The sequence below is a fragment of the Rhizoctonia solani genome, chromosome 11, assembly GCF_016906535.1.
Source record: "Rhizoctonia solani chromosome 11, complete sequence".
Taxonomy (NCBI): domain Eukaryota; kingdom Fungi; phylum Basidiomycota; class Agaricomycetes; order Cantharellales; family Ceratobasidiaceae; genus Rhizoctonia; species Rhizoctonia solani.
The window spans coordinates 1,621,339-1,636,260 of record NC_057380.1 but is presented as its reverse complement, the minus strand read 5'-3'; the positions used below and the strand labels follow the sequence as shown (position 1 = coordinate 1,636,260).

Genomic DNA, 14,922 nt, shown 5'->3' with positions numbered 1-14,922 from the left:
CAAAAGACACGAAAATCCCCTTTTTAAATATTGCGGATGTAGGCCATAAGAAATAACCTGGTAGACTCCATTTGGAAATATTCGGTGGTAGAACCAAGCAAGTGCGGCCCGCCAGTTCATCTTCTGCGTAATCTTCGGGGCTCGAGTCAAAAATGTCCTCGACGCCGTTCGAAGCAAACTAGCTAAGACCGGCAACCGCCTGGCGCTAAGACAATAAATATCAAATTCACGCGAAGCTATACATTACATTACATGAATCAAGCAAAGTGTCATGATCAATAGGGTAAACCTGTCCAGGGGTATATGTATAAAGAAAAGCAATAATGCAATAGCAAGCAAATAATTAGGATCAATAATATCCGCCGACTTATATAATTATACAGGTAAAAATTGCAAAGCCCTCTGTTGAAGCAGTCCCAGAACATCAAAATATTGAAAGTCTATGTCTGTCCCGAGTCGCGAATTCGATGTGTGGAGTATGCGCAATCCGAACGTAATGTTCGTCCAGCTCATTTCTTTGATATGTTGATCCTAGGACAGGCAGGTCCGAATGCCACATCTTTGAGTCGTGACAAGGTTGTTTTCTTGATTCTTGGACCCAAGTACCTTCAGCCCGCGAGTCGTGAGTGCCGCCAGGAGAGGCACTTCTAGGGCGTGAATCAGGGCGAGGTGTCATTAGGCCATGAAAGGATGTTTGAGAGGCGGAAGGGATGCCTGAAGGCAGCATAGGCTGGGAAAGTGGTGAAGGAGTAGGTTGCCAATCCCAACGATCACTAAGCCGCACCCAATTGCCCGAGGCCGGACGTGGACGGGGTGGCAAAGGGCGCCTGGCGGGTGGCTTGGTGTGTGGGTCAGAATTGGAACGGACAGGGGCTGGGGGTTGAGTTATCGCCTTGGCAGCGTGCCAGGTCCAAGTATGACTGTCGAGCGCTGCGACCTTATTCAAAGACGGACACAATTCCTTCCACAAATCAAATATCGCTCGACGAGCTGGGTGAGAGAGATGGCAGGGATGGCTTATACCGTATTCAGCCCATGTCCGTATTTCAAAAGTCTCAAGGAACTGGAGTGATGGTAGGGCCGATAAAATCTATGCGAGCCCGAGTAACCCGTTAGCATATAGGCGTTGTTTCCAAACTATGAGAGGACATACGCAATCAAATAGTAAGTCGACATTACTGGGAGCCAGGTCGGACCATAGCGTAACTCGTAGATGTCGTAGCTGTTGTAAAGAATCGCGAATTGCCGCAAAGAAAACGCGGCAATCGTCTTCCATCCTACGGTCGCCGTACCAGAGGACAGAAACATCAAGATCAGTTACTCCAATTGAATCTGTCGACTGGGATAACGCATGTATGGCCATAAGGAGCTCATCGGCCGACCGCAGCCCGGACCCCCGCCGCGGATTTGAAGGGAAAATACGGGCTGTGGTAATCGGACGACCAGGCGCAAGCTGGCAAGCTAAAACAGCTGGAACATCTATGTGAGCTAGACGAGGGAGGTCGTGGTCTTTCAGCCCTTTGATATCAGCCAAGTTTCGACTAGCAAAATGGGTAATGTGCCGTTGTCGTTGAAGGAAAGAGGAAAGATTGAAAAGCTCGGGAAGAGCGGCGGGAGGAACGTCCAATTCAAGTGCAGTGAGCTTAAGATGCCTGGCAGCGTTCAAATCAAGTAAATGCTGATCGTTTACACCACCCAGGGCTAAATGCCTGACATTAGACGCCTGCGGCAAATTGAGTATGGTGACCCATTCGTGGAACGTATTTCTTCTCTGCCTCCCCTCTGTCCTCGAGCGACTCTAACCGCGGCCGCGTAGTTTGGGACAGAAATGTTGGTGGAGATGCTACGAACGTATGGAAGGAGGTGCAGGGAGTTGGATAGCAGTTCGGCGCACAGAGAGGAGCGATTGTCGAAAAAATCGTCTTCGGATCCCACCTCGTCCCTTGACATGGGAGACTCGGCTGAGATAGACACGTAGCCATGGCCGCTTGAGCCTCGGTTACGTCTCGGTAGCTTGTATAGTCGGTAGGCAGTGGGGCCAAAGCAAAGAGTGGAATAGAGGAGGGGCATTGCAATATTATTGAGGTATCTCGATGTCAGTGCAAAGCTCGCAAGGTCCGGAGTTCGAGTGACTTGTAGGACAACTAGTCGTATGAGCTCCGGAGGAAGGTTTACTGTGCGCGCTGGAATAGGAGAATGAGATGTTCGAGGTATAGGAGATGGCTGACGCCTGGTCCTTGCATCTTGGGTCGAGCGTTCGTCTTCATGCGAAGGATTGACCACCAAAAGAACCATCTTTCCCCGTCTATAAAATCAATTAATTCCTGCACATTCGAATTGAGATGGATCAGAGCCATATGGTCAGTCACCTCACCAAAACATGGATAGGCGTAGTATCACCTGAGATTTCAGCCCAAAACGACGAGAGATAGGATAGTTTAGTCTTGGATGAACATGACAGCACTCCCATTCCCAACGCACCTAAGCATATGTAGGGCAAACGGGGAAAAGGCGCCGGGCAGCTCGGTAATACCTTTGGCCTGATTTTAGCAAGTAGAGAGCGTATTTCGCAATTGCTCGAGAAAGGCTGTGCCCGGCGGACATCTCGGCTGGTTGCCGCAACCTGATGCCATCCCATGCCCATGTATATATTATATAAATAAGGGAGCTATCCGAAGTAAGGATGTGGGTAACAGGTTGCCGTCTCGGCCAGCACGCCGCTGAATGCTAGAGGTTCATCAATTGGGGGTTCGGCTTCCCACTCTGCCAGCACAGCCTTGATGGCTATTACAAGGTAGTCCGGTATGTTGTACTTTTCGGGGTGTTTCCATGTGAATTAATTCCCTTGGTGTAACAAACAGGGCCATTCTCTGCTAGTTGAATGGCGCACAACGTTGGGGCATCATGATTGTTGCTCATGCATAAGCTGCGATCCTATTCAACTCTTTGGAGCGGCTTGATTGTATCCAAACGAGTGCTGAGTCAGTTGTTCTTCATCAATATTATTAATTCGTCATTTGAGAGCCGATCAAAATATGTCCCGGAGCCTCAGATCTCCGAACTCGAGACTAGAGAAGCAACGCCGATCCCGTTCTAACTGCCGCGCGCGCTCGCCAAGGCACCAACCGAAGATACTTTGATGCAAAACTTTACAAGTACTAATGAGACACTTTTTTATTGCTTTTCCCGGCCCTAGTACACTCAGGGCTAGAGGGACATAGTTACATATAGAGTACATTAGAATCCAACCACAACACCAATTGGCCAAAAAGAGCAACAGATATTGAGCCAGTACAATTCCAGAAGAATGATTATTAATGATAGAATACGCTGTAGGTTGATTTTTATAAGTAAAGACCACATGCTCACTTCTAGGGTTGGGAGCTTAGATGAGCAGACAACGAAGATTGAGGTCAGTAATGACGGAACGCCAGGATGCGCCAGGGAGACCTTCATCTTCTCGTCGCCAGACTTCACAGACAATTTGTTCAGCCGTGTCGATCTCGAAACAGCCTGATAAGGTACAAGATCAGTTACAGACCATTCGGTGCAATTAGAGAGTAGCAGAAAGACCGCAACCTACATTGTTTCCTGAACCCCTCAAACGTCTCTGCCACCCATGAACGTCCAGATCCCGAGATTTGGCAACCGGCTATAATCACAGGCCATGTTAAACTTGCAATATTTACGTTAGAATATTGATCCATGTGAAAAAATATACAACTTTCCGAGGGAAACTTACTCGACGGCCATCCCCATATGCTTTGTGCTCTCGAAGCAACGCTCGATGATCGCGCTCGATGCCTTCTGGACTCGATAGTCGTCGCGAGGCACACGGAACACGTCCCGGAGTAGCATGATCTACAACAGTTTAGTGATGAGAACGCCGAGCGAAAACGCTTTGCCGGGGTGGTCAACTGACCTGCATAGCAAGTTTATGAGCAGTATTTCCGTTCTCGACTCTGCGTTTCAGTAGATCGGGAAGTGGAGGCTCGGTCCAGTTCTCGACCTCTTGATAGAGCCTTTGGGCTTCCTCCCCACCGCGACGCTGGAGACATGGGAGAGTCAAGGGGCACTTCCGAAATGGAAGCCAAGCACTGGTTGTGTCGGATGACCAAGGTGCTAACCTTATCGAAATATGTCAGACTCTAAATACCGAGATTAATGCACCTTGTGAACCCACCCTTGCCATCAGCTCCACAATACGACGTGACATTCCAAACACGTTCTCCACAGAGTAGGAATGATAGTTGTCTATATCCGCCTCATGGGAGAGCCTAACCACCAATCATTATATAATCAAGTTCTGTGAATGAAAGCAGGACCTACCACCAATCAGAGTTGCCCGGTCCTAGAAGCTGCGGAGGTTCGTTGGAAGTAAACGAACCTAGAGATGTGCACAGTAAGTTTTTTTTTTGATAATGAATCACAAGACCGCACGCACCGCACACTTCGTACCGTCAAGATTTCCAGAAGCAGACGGGCGGGACTGACCGTCACGCCGCTCCGATTCGATTTGCGCGATGGCTGGTTGTGGGCGACGATGGCGCCCGGACCTCCACGTAGCGACACAAGCGTTTTGGCCAAGTTCATATTAGATTGCCAAGAATGGCCACCGGCAAAGATCTGCGTAGCACGCGCCAATGAGCGAGATGGTTCATAAGCGCCTTTTTGGGGGTGCGGAAGGAGTAAATGCACTCACATCGATCAAAGCTATCGTAACGCTGGCTCCCAGCGCAGCGTCGCTTCGTGTGCCTTCGATAGTCTGCAAGCCAGTGCCAAACACTTCGTCGCCTGTAGCCGATACGAAATGGCCAAATTCATCAGTCGTCGGCCACACCCGCATTGGTCTGCTTGACGAGAGACATGTCGGTTCCGGACCGAGCGAGTAGATACGCTTGATGAATTGCCCCAACGCCAAGTAGCGAGAGCCTCAGCGCCTCAGTTGCGGGACTACCGCCCGCGTTCGGTTCTAAAACTGACATGCCATGAAGCGGAGGTGGGGTGGCCAGCACCAGCGGAAGGTTCACAGCGAGAATAGGATTTACTTGAGATGGCACTGCCATGGTCAGCATTGTTGAAGTGTTGCAATAGTGTCGGATCTGAAAAAATTGACAATAGTTTCCCCCCATATTTTATCAAACGAGTAGGTTGGGTCGAGTTTTGAGGGAAATTTGAGAGTTCGAGCATGCGCAAAAGCAAACAGAAATGCTTGCATCAGCGTCCGTCTTCAACAATGAATTCACAGAATAAATATAAAATATGATAAGACAAGTGGTGGTGCGTAGCATGAAGTGGAGTCATAATCTGCATATTCGGCAGCTTCATTTCGGCTCATATTCAGTCATACGCCCCTCTATATCCATCCATCCATCCAAAATTACGCAGCGAATTGTAGTGTATGTGTTTAAACGAATGTGTGTGTGTGGAGATGTGAGATGAAAGAGGCATGGTACTCAAGGAAAATTAATAGTAAGAAGAGGGAGAGACAAGCACCAGATTTCTTTCTTGAACACTCCTAAAAAACGGCGCGATCGGGTCTGGGTTTGTGAGTAGTTGATTTGAGTTGCACTCCATTGTCCATTTGCGGTGGAAGTGTCGATAGGGCTGCTGCCATTGCCGTACGACGACGGCCCCCATGGGGAATATGAAGCAGGGTTATCAACACTCAGTGGCTGGTTGAGCATGGACAGTTGGTCGCTGTATCCCATGGGTAAACTTCCGAACTGAGCCGAAAGCGGGAACGAGTCCACCCCTGAGTTACCAAAGGACGTCATGTCGAGAGGTTGAGGAAAACTTAAGGGGTCGGCCCCGGAGGTAAGCCCCGAGAGCGACGAGCCTGAGTGAGGGACAAGGAGCCTGGATCGCCAAGGAAAGCAAAGTTAGACACGAGTTCAGGGGCTAAACTTGTTAGATTAATCACATACCCAGGCGTACGAGACTCAGTGGAGTTGCGTGTATGAGAGTCTAGTCGCTCTTGCGGGCTAGTCTCTCTTGACGGTGTACCAGCACTACTGCTTCCGCGTTCTGAGCTGGATAGGAAATTGCTACCGGCGCGACGGCCATTTGCGGAGTTTGATCGCGAGAGGTCGGAACTCGGACCTGGCCGTGATGGTGATCGTTGAGGTGTGCTGGTGGTAGGAGACGGGCGCGAGCTTGGCGCTGACGAGGTGGCCGACGGATTAACTTGGACGTCCTTTGGCCAAGTACACTGTAAATTCAAATTTATGCGCGCTTAGTACCGGAGAAATGAGATCAAATGATTTTGCTGTCCTACCTCGCGCTGGCCGTGCACGCACTTGGTGCAGATGGGTTTTGTTTCATCGCACTAAAAGGAACAATTAGCATCAGTCGCACAACTCAGTTCGAAATTAAACACACCTTGATTTTCTTGGTCCGACATGTCAGGCATCCAGTCTTGCTCCTAGTGTACTTGGGACGCTTGCGGTTTCCTCCCAGGAGCCCAGCTAGGCTATGCTCGCCAGGGTGGTGGTGCTCGAGGTCCCGGCCCATCCCGGCGCCGACGCCTGGGATGATGTGGCCACCGGGCTGCATGTGAGCTTGGTAGTGTTGGTGTCCACGACCAAAGGGATGGAGGTAGGGCCCGGTCTGGGCACTGTTGAGAGCAAATTGTAGCTGAGCACTATAGTCCCAAGGAGAAGCCGGTGCGAGCATAAGCGAAGAGATCGAAGGCAAAAGGTATGGGTCAATGCGTGGCGGGGGTGGCGGCAACGAAGGGTAGGAAACCCGACGAGAGATGTAAGGACGTTGATCCATGGGCGACGGTGGGCCAGTGTGGTCAAGCACGGTCATAGGGGGGAAGGGGCGGCAGTCGCGTTTTGGACGTGATTGGTCGAGTAAAGCGGCAGTAATGAGAGGCGGGGAAGGAGAGGCAGCGATGTAGTGGATTGGACAGGAGGTGTGTCGGGTAGTGAAGCCGTATCGGGGGAGGAGAGCGAAGGAGAAGATAAAGAGGAGGCGGGAGACGAATACATCACAGCAGTGGGATTAAAGGCACAAAATGGGGCAAGATTGATTGTAGCCAAGTGTGATCCAGATGATTACGGTGACAGGGCCGCGGTGTAGAAGCGCCGTTGGAACCCAAAGGGGTTGACAAGTAAAACCCGAGTGAGGATTGGTAAGGTCGCGATATGATGCAGGGGGGGGTGAGGCAAAGGTCAAGTCAGTTCATCTGATTTATACGAATAGACGAGAACGAGAAATAAGATGGCGAGAATGGCTTAGGCCCGGAAAGAGGCCAACATAGACTCCCCGACGAAGCGCGTAGATCGAGTCTGTGCTGATACCAAATTGGTGACATACAAAAGGCGTGAAGGGCGCAGTAGGATCATGTGGACCCAAAGTCTGGCTAACCGAAACAACGGGGCAAGGACCCGAAGTCGGCCGGCTGACTATGCAAGTCAGGAGAGAGAAGTAAGGAGAGAAAGAAGATAGAGAAGGCGATGAGAACGGAAACAATGAGGGTACCGCATCAGGGCGGCCGGTGTGGTGGCATAGAGGGAAGTGAACAGGGAGCATGTGCACAATTCAAGCGAGATGATGGCTCCAAGCGACGGAGACGAGATGTGAGAGTCGGGCGCGTCGGCGACATTCCCAATCGGGACCGACCATGGTCAAGCATTGCCCAAATGCGGACAGACCATCAATTCCAACTGGCGCATCGCCATCAATAGACTCGGCGGGGTTAGGGAAGCCAATTGAAAGCCACCCAACCCAATAACGCCAGCATTTCCGGGAGGACCCGTGCGATCAAACGGAACAAATTTATAAAGCCAACGAAAATGGAGGTGACTTACGCATGAGGTTTGCTGTCGATGGGATGGGTGTTGCGGTCGTCGGCGGTGGGAGCCATGGCGAATTAATTAAAATGGAAATTAGCTGGGATATCTGCAAACAGATGGGTCGCGCCACACATGTGGTGAGTGAGTGGCAGCGGTGAGAAGTATTGCGGGCATATACGTACGAAGTTGTTCGAATGTCGGGATGTGGGATCGGCTAAGACTGGCGAGGGAATTTGTGAATGTATCGGGGAGAACCAACAATTAATGACGATGTAGTCGGAGAGGTCGGGTCAAGTGAGTAAGGGACCCAAGATATAGTAGAGAGCTCGTTGGGTTGGTCAGCACCAGAAAAGAAACTTCCAGTGCCTTGTAGGGGGTTCGAGTTTCTAGGTTAGCCGAGATGGTTGTTTTATGGAGGATGAATCAGGGGATATGTTCTAATTTCTAAGGGGGTGGTGGTTGGGAGAGACAGTTGCTTCGGGACAGGAGTTGCCAAGGTCCGGTGTAATGACGCTGAGTACAGAGTATCAATCAGCATTCGATAACAGGATCATCCAAAACACGAAATCCACTTTTGAAACGCAGCACAGGCACGGCCACCGCCGCTCTGGCTCGTCCCCCGGACCTTACCTCACCACACAAATCCCCAATCCGCAGCGTCCAAGACTCAACTCCGGGAATTTCCTACCTACGAAATCTAGGCACTGTCTATACTTGCAGACACAATACCACAAAAGGTCACTGTCAATCACAATACCCGTCGGATCAAGCCAAATTAATCCAGAAATAACAAGTAAATATTTTAAGAGTTCTCGACTGCAGGTGGGGGGGCTAGCCAGTGCGGAAGTTGTGCTGTCGTAGTTATCACAACAGGCCTAGAGGTCATCGTCCACCGTACCCCACAGCGCAGCTTGGCAGATCCATGGAGCATTTCCAATTCTCCCATGCAGGATTTGAGCACAATTGGTCACCCAATACAAAATAGGCAACGTGATTAACTGGTCCCTCGCTGAAAATTTTCAGTGTCCTCTCCCCACTTTCTCAAAAGTACGTACTCCATTGTCCATAAGAGCGCCACTTGTCCCTCGATTTTCTATCGCGAATATCCCCAAACTGAGTACACCCACTCCTGGTCGGCGTTTCGGGCAACCCCCGTGATATGAAGGAAGGTCAGTGACGTTATGCCCATGTCTGATTGGATACTCCGTCCTGTCATACCGGTTCATTCCGTCCCGACCTCCGGCCAACAGGTCAAATTTCGCGGATAACGACCCTTTGTAGTTAGTCAATTATATTGAGTGTACTTCATTTCTAATCAGAAACCAAGAGCCGGATGTTCTGTACAGTAAACCGGTCGCTGGGCCATGCGGTCCAGTCCACCATGGCAAGGCCATCTCCGACATCCCGAGGAGAGTTGGGCATCCCACCCACAAACTCTCAGTTGCTGACAACCTCTATTCCCCGACTTTGAATTTACACATTCAAACCCGTCCTAAAACATTTGACCTACACAGATTAGACCGCATTTTTCGAAGTTTCAATATGATGGATGACTCTGTTGCTGTTTTTGGTTACCCATGACAACTTCCCTTGGGGGTAAACATTTAGGAGATGTACAAACGTATATTCTTGTCCCACCCACACAAGTAGACAGACAGACTGCGTTCTAGCGTCACATGGGGTCATGCAGAGAGGGGTAGTTCAATATCCTGTCGCCCAGTCTCGGTCAGGGGAAACAAAACACTCCGTCTCAAGCTCAGTTGTGCACACCCGTCCAGTTCCGATCGTCCTGTCAGATCGTCGTAACTACCTGGGCCTGAGCAACTAGGAGCGCAATCGCCGCTCAGCGCCCCAACTTGGACATACATCGGCAGTGCGATATTAGCCAGTACGGCCGGTGCGCACATACGAAACCCGTGCACTCGGCGCATTCACATAACGCTGTCAATCTAATACGATATACGCTCATAAAAATACAGTGCGCTGTTGCCGCTCGGCATCCGGATAAACACGACCAAATACGCCTCGTTCCATCCCATGCCAGCGCATTCAGTATATCGGAATTGATCACCGTACCACACCAATTGCAACGAGAGTTACCACAATTGTCCACTCCGTCCCGCGCGCTGTCAATTCAAAACCACAATCTGAGCTCCCTCCCCTCTCCATCAGATCGAACCATCGTGGTTTTTCAGCCTCTGGATCAGGAGCTCCGAGAGAAAGGGGAGTGCGAAAAAACTCGATGCATATATGGATTGGAGCCACATTCTTTCGTTTTGAAGTGCGTGGAGGAGAAGGCTGTGATGGGCGCTCGGCGAGTCGGCGGAATCAGTTTCTCCGTGTGCGTATGTGTGCGTCTTGCCCCGTGGCCGACCCCGACGCATAGAGGCACAGATCCTGCCCGCAGCGTATACTCACTCACACGACGATCCGTATCTTGACGGCTCGGGTAACGTAAACGTTCATTTTGCTTGAACCATCAGCCTACATGTTGGGCCGAAAGTGAAAAGCCAGCTGGGTATTGCTGTATTTGTGAATTTCGGAGCGAGACTCCAAGACGACCCAGACCAAAAACGTTCTAACGAAATAAGATGACTGAAATTATCGAAGACATATGTATTTGATTCTGCATTCCCGTTTGGATTACATCATTGGACTTCCTTGAGTTTATCGACCACCCCCAAGGCCCCTGCCCCGATGCCCCAAAAACCCTGCTCGAGACTACTGTAACACTACTACAAACCTTTCAGCCCTTAATCCAGAACTTTCAATAAGTACAGTAAGAATGTAGTACTCTGGAACCAGGGGAGGCCGGGGCTCAGATCCGGAAGACCGATCATAGATTTACACAGGGTGTACAGTGTATAACTCTCCGCATGTATCATAACGACCACGTTTATGGACCCCTTCTCATTCCCTAAGATCTGCTGCCCTGAGATCCACCTCCCTCGGAGGGTAAATACGGAAGAATACGGACGTCTAGGGTTATAGGTGGTGGCAGCCTATGATGTAACTGGTCAGTGGAACTCGGACATTTGGTGTAATGCTAACGAAACTGTACGGAAGCCCGAGTTCATTTTCGTACGAGGATAAGCATGGAACATTCGGTGCCTAGGTGTCACCTCACTCCAGCTGTGTGATGGTAGCTTTCAAGATTCTGTTATCCACGAGAATTTACTGTAAAATGCACGTTTTGATAATTCACTGGCGGATGTATTGTGATATCATAATTCCATCCTGTATTTCAACCCGTACTTGGGCTCATATATGTGCTGAAATTCTGCTTTTGCCAAGAATTAAATCACATCTGAAATACATGTAGGGCTTAAACTTGGCTGCTGGGGCGTGTCCGTAGGTGTCGGACAATTTTGGTGCTGTCTTTCTTGAATTAATCGAAATATGATTGTTCCTAGAATCTCCAGTACTTTACAACGTGACCATGTTCTGGACTTTTCACCTGGAAGCCTACACCTAATTCAGCAATTCATTCACGCGCTCATATATTCATTGTATCAGAGCAGCACTCCGGCGATAACTGGTGTGGGGACGCTTATGGAAACACAAGCTCTAAATCTACACGAGCTCATACTCCTTTCAGCTTAGCTTTGGATTTAACAGTGTCAATATCCCTTTCGTTTAGATAAGTGTACAAGCGAAGCAGTGTCTAAATTTGGTAAGCAGATAATCCCCGGTGACCCCGAACTCCTACCCAGCCCCAAGAATGCGTGTTTATCCTTGAATAAAGATCACATTACTTCTAGAGTTCGTGATGTCAACTGCATGCTACAATTGGGCTGAAATGTAAGAAATGTATGCAAAGATGCTGTCCACGTAACAACTAGGGCGCCTCCCCGCGTGCTGATCGGACCATTTTGGTTCAGTTCGGTAATGAGTATGCGCATCCTTTGATCCAGAACAACAGGCGAAAGACTCGCAATCATTTCGACTTTCTATCAGTCTTGAGAACACAGAAAATTTACAACTAGTCACTTGAAACTATCTCCGATTGCTTGCGGTGCAGTAGTTAGTGCTGTACCCAATCGCTGAGTGGAGAGCTCCGATCTCGACAGTAAGCGAGTATCTAGTCATATGATGATCGTCGATGAACGTTTCAAATCCGCATATCAGAAACCAATTAAACTTACGTCGCACGTATGGGCTTGGCGGATAAACTACGTGCAACGCCCCCCCCCCGCCCCCCGAGCGGGACCGATAGCCCCGTAGCACAGGTTCTGGGCTGGACCTATCGTTAATAAAACAAAACATAATTTTGTTGCACTGTATTGATATCGCTCTGCTGGCAAAATTCCGTAGGATTCTGGGCCGCCACATAGGCGCCCCAGGCTCGCCGATTATGTTGCGATGTACATTATCCGTTAGTTCTATTCTCGGTAGGCTGGCTCGGTCATTGGGGGTGTCAGTAGGGGTATGGGCGGGTCCGCCAATACATTCCGGATCATAATATGCCAAAGAGGCTGTTTTAAATTCAGTTTTTTTTAATTCTCAAACGAGTAGTAGCGCGCGCACATATGTTTGTGTTCTACCGTAAAGGGCTTGATACTTATTGATGGCCAAACAACGCGTAAGTTCTCAGCATATGACTGGGTGGGAAGATTCTCATCTAGGAGCATCAAGGTTCCGTGTGTTACTTAGGTTGTACACAGCGGGGGCACACTGGGCACACTCAAAAGTTAGACAGGTGACAGGGAAGCCAAAACTCGGAGACAGTCTCAAGGCACTGTAGTTGCATATTCATAAAGGGTCTTATAACAGTAAGCGTTCTCGCCGAGCACTCAGGGCGAGAGCCAAGACTCTCTCAAGGTTTTCAAGACAGCTCTAAACATCAGTGGGTAGCAGTGGTTAGAGTGCCCGAGAAAACCGAAACCCAGTTTGAGTACGGCAGGCTGAGCTCAAAATAAATTGCCAAGACCCACACATGTGAATACAGAACGGCATTCACGGTACCTACATCTGTAGCTCTCAGCAAAAGGAAGCTCTTGCCAATAAACAGTACAACGGAAAGCTTAGAATTCGCGCGCATGGAGGTTCGAATCGGTGCTCGGGGTTGATGCTCCGTTGACTTCGATTTTAACATTGTGATATTATGTGAGGCTATTAAATACACCGATAACACATGATCATTTCGAGGCGGTACATTATCAGTCAAGTCCTAAAAAGGTCATTTGTAAGTATGGCACCGAAGCATAGGTGAGCCAGAATATACTTTTATCTGGCGTTTGGCGCTTACCCGGGTGCAAAGCATTTACATCCATTGGAGAAGCTTGGAGTCGACCATCAATGTTATTCCAGTAGTCGAAACTAGCTGTGCGTATCATGTGGAATCGTTCCTTCATCCATCAATGATGTTTGAGTTAAAGGCGTTTAGCCACGTGCTCGAGACCATGGTGAACCAAACAGGGTATTCTGTGGCAGGTCACATGATCTCACAGTGTCCCCATCAGGTTCTATCAAACCTCGCTTGTATTTTCTTTGGAGCATCGGCTGAAGTATTAAACCTTACTCGATTATCTTCAAACTCATGAAATTACTCTGCATATTCTCTGTGTTACTGGGTTCGAATAGCGGAACTATTTCTTTGAGGAAACTACCCCATCATCTAGACAGTTGCTAACGGCATAGCTATTGTTAGAATATTAGCGCTCGGATCGCTCATTCTTTCAACAATCATGACCACTAGACTGGTACTCTCGTATATTTAGCGGCCTTCAATCGCCCACGGTAGCTAGCTGGGCGGTAATAACAGCGTACCCACGCCTTCATATTGCCCAGATAGGAAAGAGTGCCGAGCTTATTTATTCTCTCGAAGTTGTTCATTACGAACCTTGCGAATCAACTCTTGACAATATCGAGCCGACAAAGAACTACCAAACGATAACTACTTATTCAAGTGTACCGAGACTGAGAAGATCAGAAGGTCATTACAATAACCAAAATAAGCAGATACCTTCATAAACATAAAGTAAACTTGACCTAGGTACCTTGTTAAGCGACGGAACACTGTTATGAGCAGTGGAGACATAATGTCCCGACACCAAGACAGCGCTCAAACTCAAATTCGCATACGGCGACAGAGCCAAGCCCGAGGCTGACTCGATTGAATAGACATTCGGCCTCATTGCGGACATCTCATCTGATGCTTATCAACGATCATTAAATTATCTCATCCCGGGGAAGTTACCGAGTCCGGTCGAGGCGGGTTTAGGCAATCAACTTCGTCGACGGTTCTTGAACGAACGTGGGGCGGGACGGCTAGCCACAGTCGCTTCCTCCCCGAACTTGACCATGTGGTCGGCGCGAATTGCATTCTCAGGACCGGGTCGAATCCCGCGGGGCCGCACTGTAAAGGCGAATCTATCGGCTCGAACGAACTGGAAATGGCTCACGCTTGTCGAGCGGCTTGGCGCTCTCCGACTGGAACACGCTACTTGAGTCATTAACGATGTCTGACGGGCCTGTCTCTCCACGGGAAGAGTAACAGTACCTTAAATCTTGAAAGAAGTTCGTTGACAAGGACGCGCTTGATCATCGCCGATGGAACTTGGCCTTGCCTACCTCTGGACGAGAGGACGATCATGACCGAACAAAAAATTCCAACGTGAGCGCCTGATCGTCGGACGAGATTGGGCCCGCTCCGTTAAGAGATTGACTTGAGTGCCCCCAATAGGTCTAGGATTGTTACCGCATTCATTCGGGGCAAATTAAAGGCCTAGGAAACCTCTGAATCGTTGGACCTGTTCGTTGGCATGTCCTGCCGAAATATGCTGTCATATCATTTAATTTGTCTCCAAGGTGAGAGTAAAATCGAATCGTTATTAAAGTAGGGACGGACTTTTTGGAGTATATTGACCATCATCTGGAGTATGTCGCGCTGAATACAATAAATAATAATGCTTACCTTGATTATGATTATAAACTGTAGTCGCAGTACTGGGACCGAGGGACGACCAATCCATCAATATCCAAATTAGCAAAGGTCACCGGTGGTAAAAACAAGGTAGGAGAATGCTGAAACCGGAATTGAACTAGAAGGGTATCATTGGGGTAATAGGGCAATTCGTTTTGTGTTTCTTGAATCTATTCCTCTTGAATTCTGAACATA

General features: G+C 49.1%; 2 protein-coding genes across 2 annotated transcripts; both read right to left on the bottom strand.

Annotated features, from left to right (window-relative positions):
• Window positions 1-424: 424 nt before the first annotated feature.
• On the bottom strand, window positions 425-2,295 carry RhiXN_10536 (glycoside hydrolase family 43 protein; the record flags this gene model as incomplete). The annotated part of the gene is made up of 3 exons (XM_043330352.1): window positions 425-1,090; window positions 1,154-1,723; window positions 1,804-2,295. 3 exons carry the CDS (start codon window positions 2,293-2,295, stop codon window positions 425-427), a joined length of 1,728 nt encoding a protein of 575 aa, XP_043184449.1.
• Window positions 2,296-3,385: 1,090 nt separating this feature from the next.
• On the bottom strand, window positions 3,386-6,813 carry RhiXN_10535 (Fungal specific transcription factor domain; the record flags this gene model as incomplete). Its single annotated transcript, XM_043330351.1, has 14 exons — window positions 3,386-3,513; window positions 3,584-3,675; window positions 3,743-3,861; window positions 3,923-4,048; window positions 4,099-4,122; window positions 4,184-4,277; window positions 4,330-4,358; window positions 4,459-4,626; window positions 4,703-4,794; window positions 4,841-5,059; window positions 5,573-5,859; window positions 5,928-6,211; window positions 6,278-6,328; window positions 6,382-6,813. 14 exons carry the CDS (start codon window positions 6,811-6,813, stop codon window positions 3,386-3,388), a joined length of 2,145 nt encoding a protein of 714 aa, XP_043184448.1.
• Window positions 6,814-14,922: the final 8,109 nt, after the last annotated feature.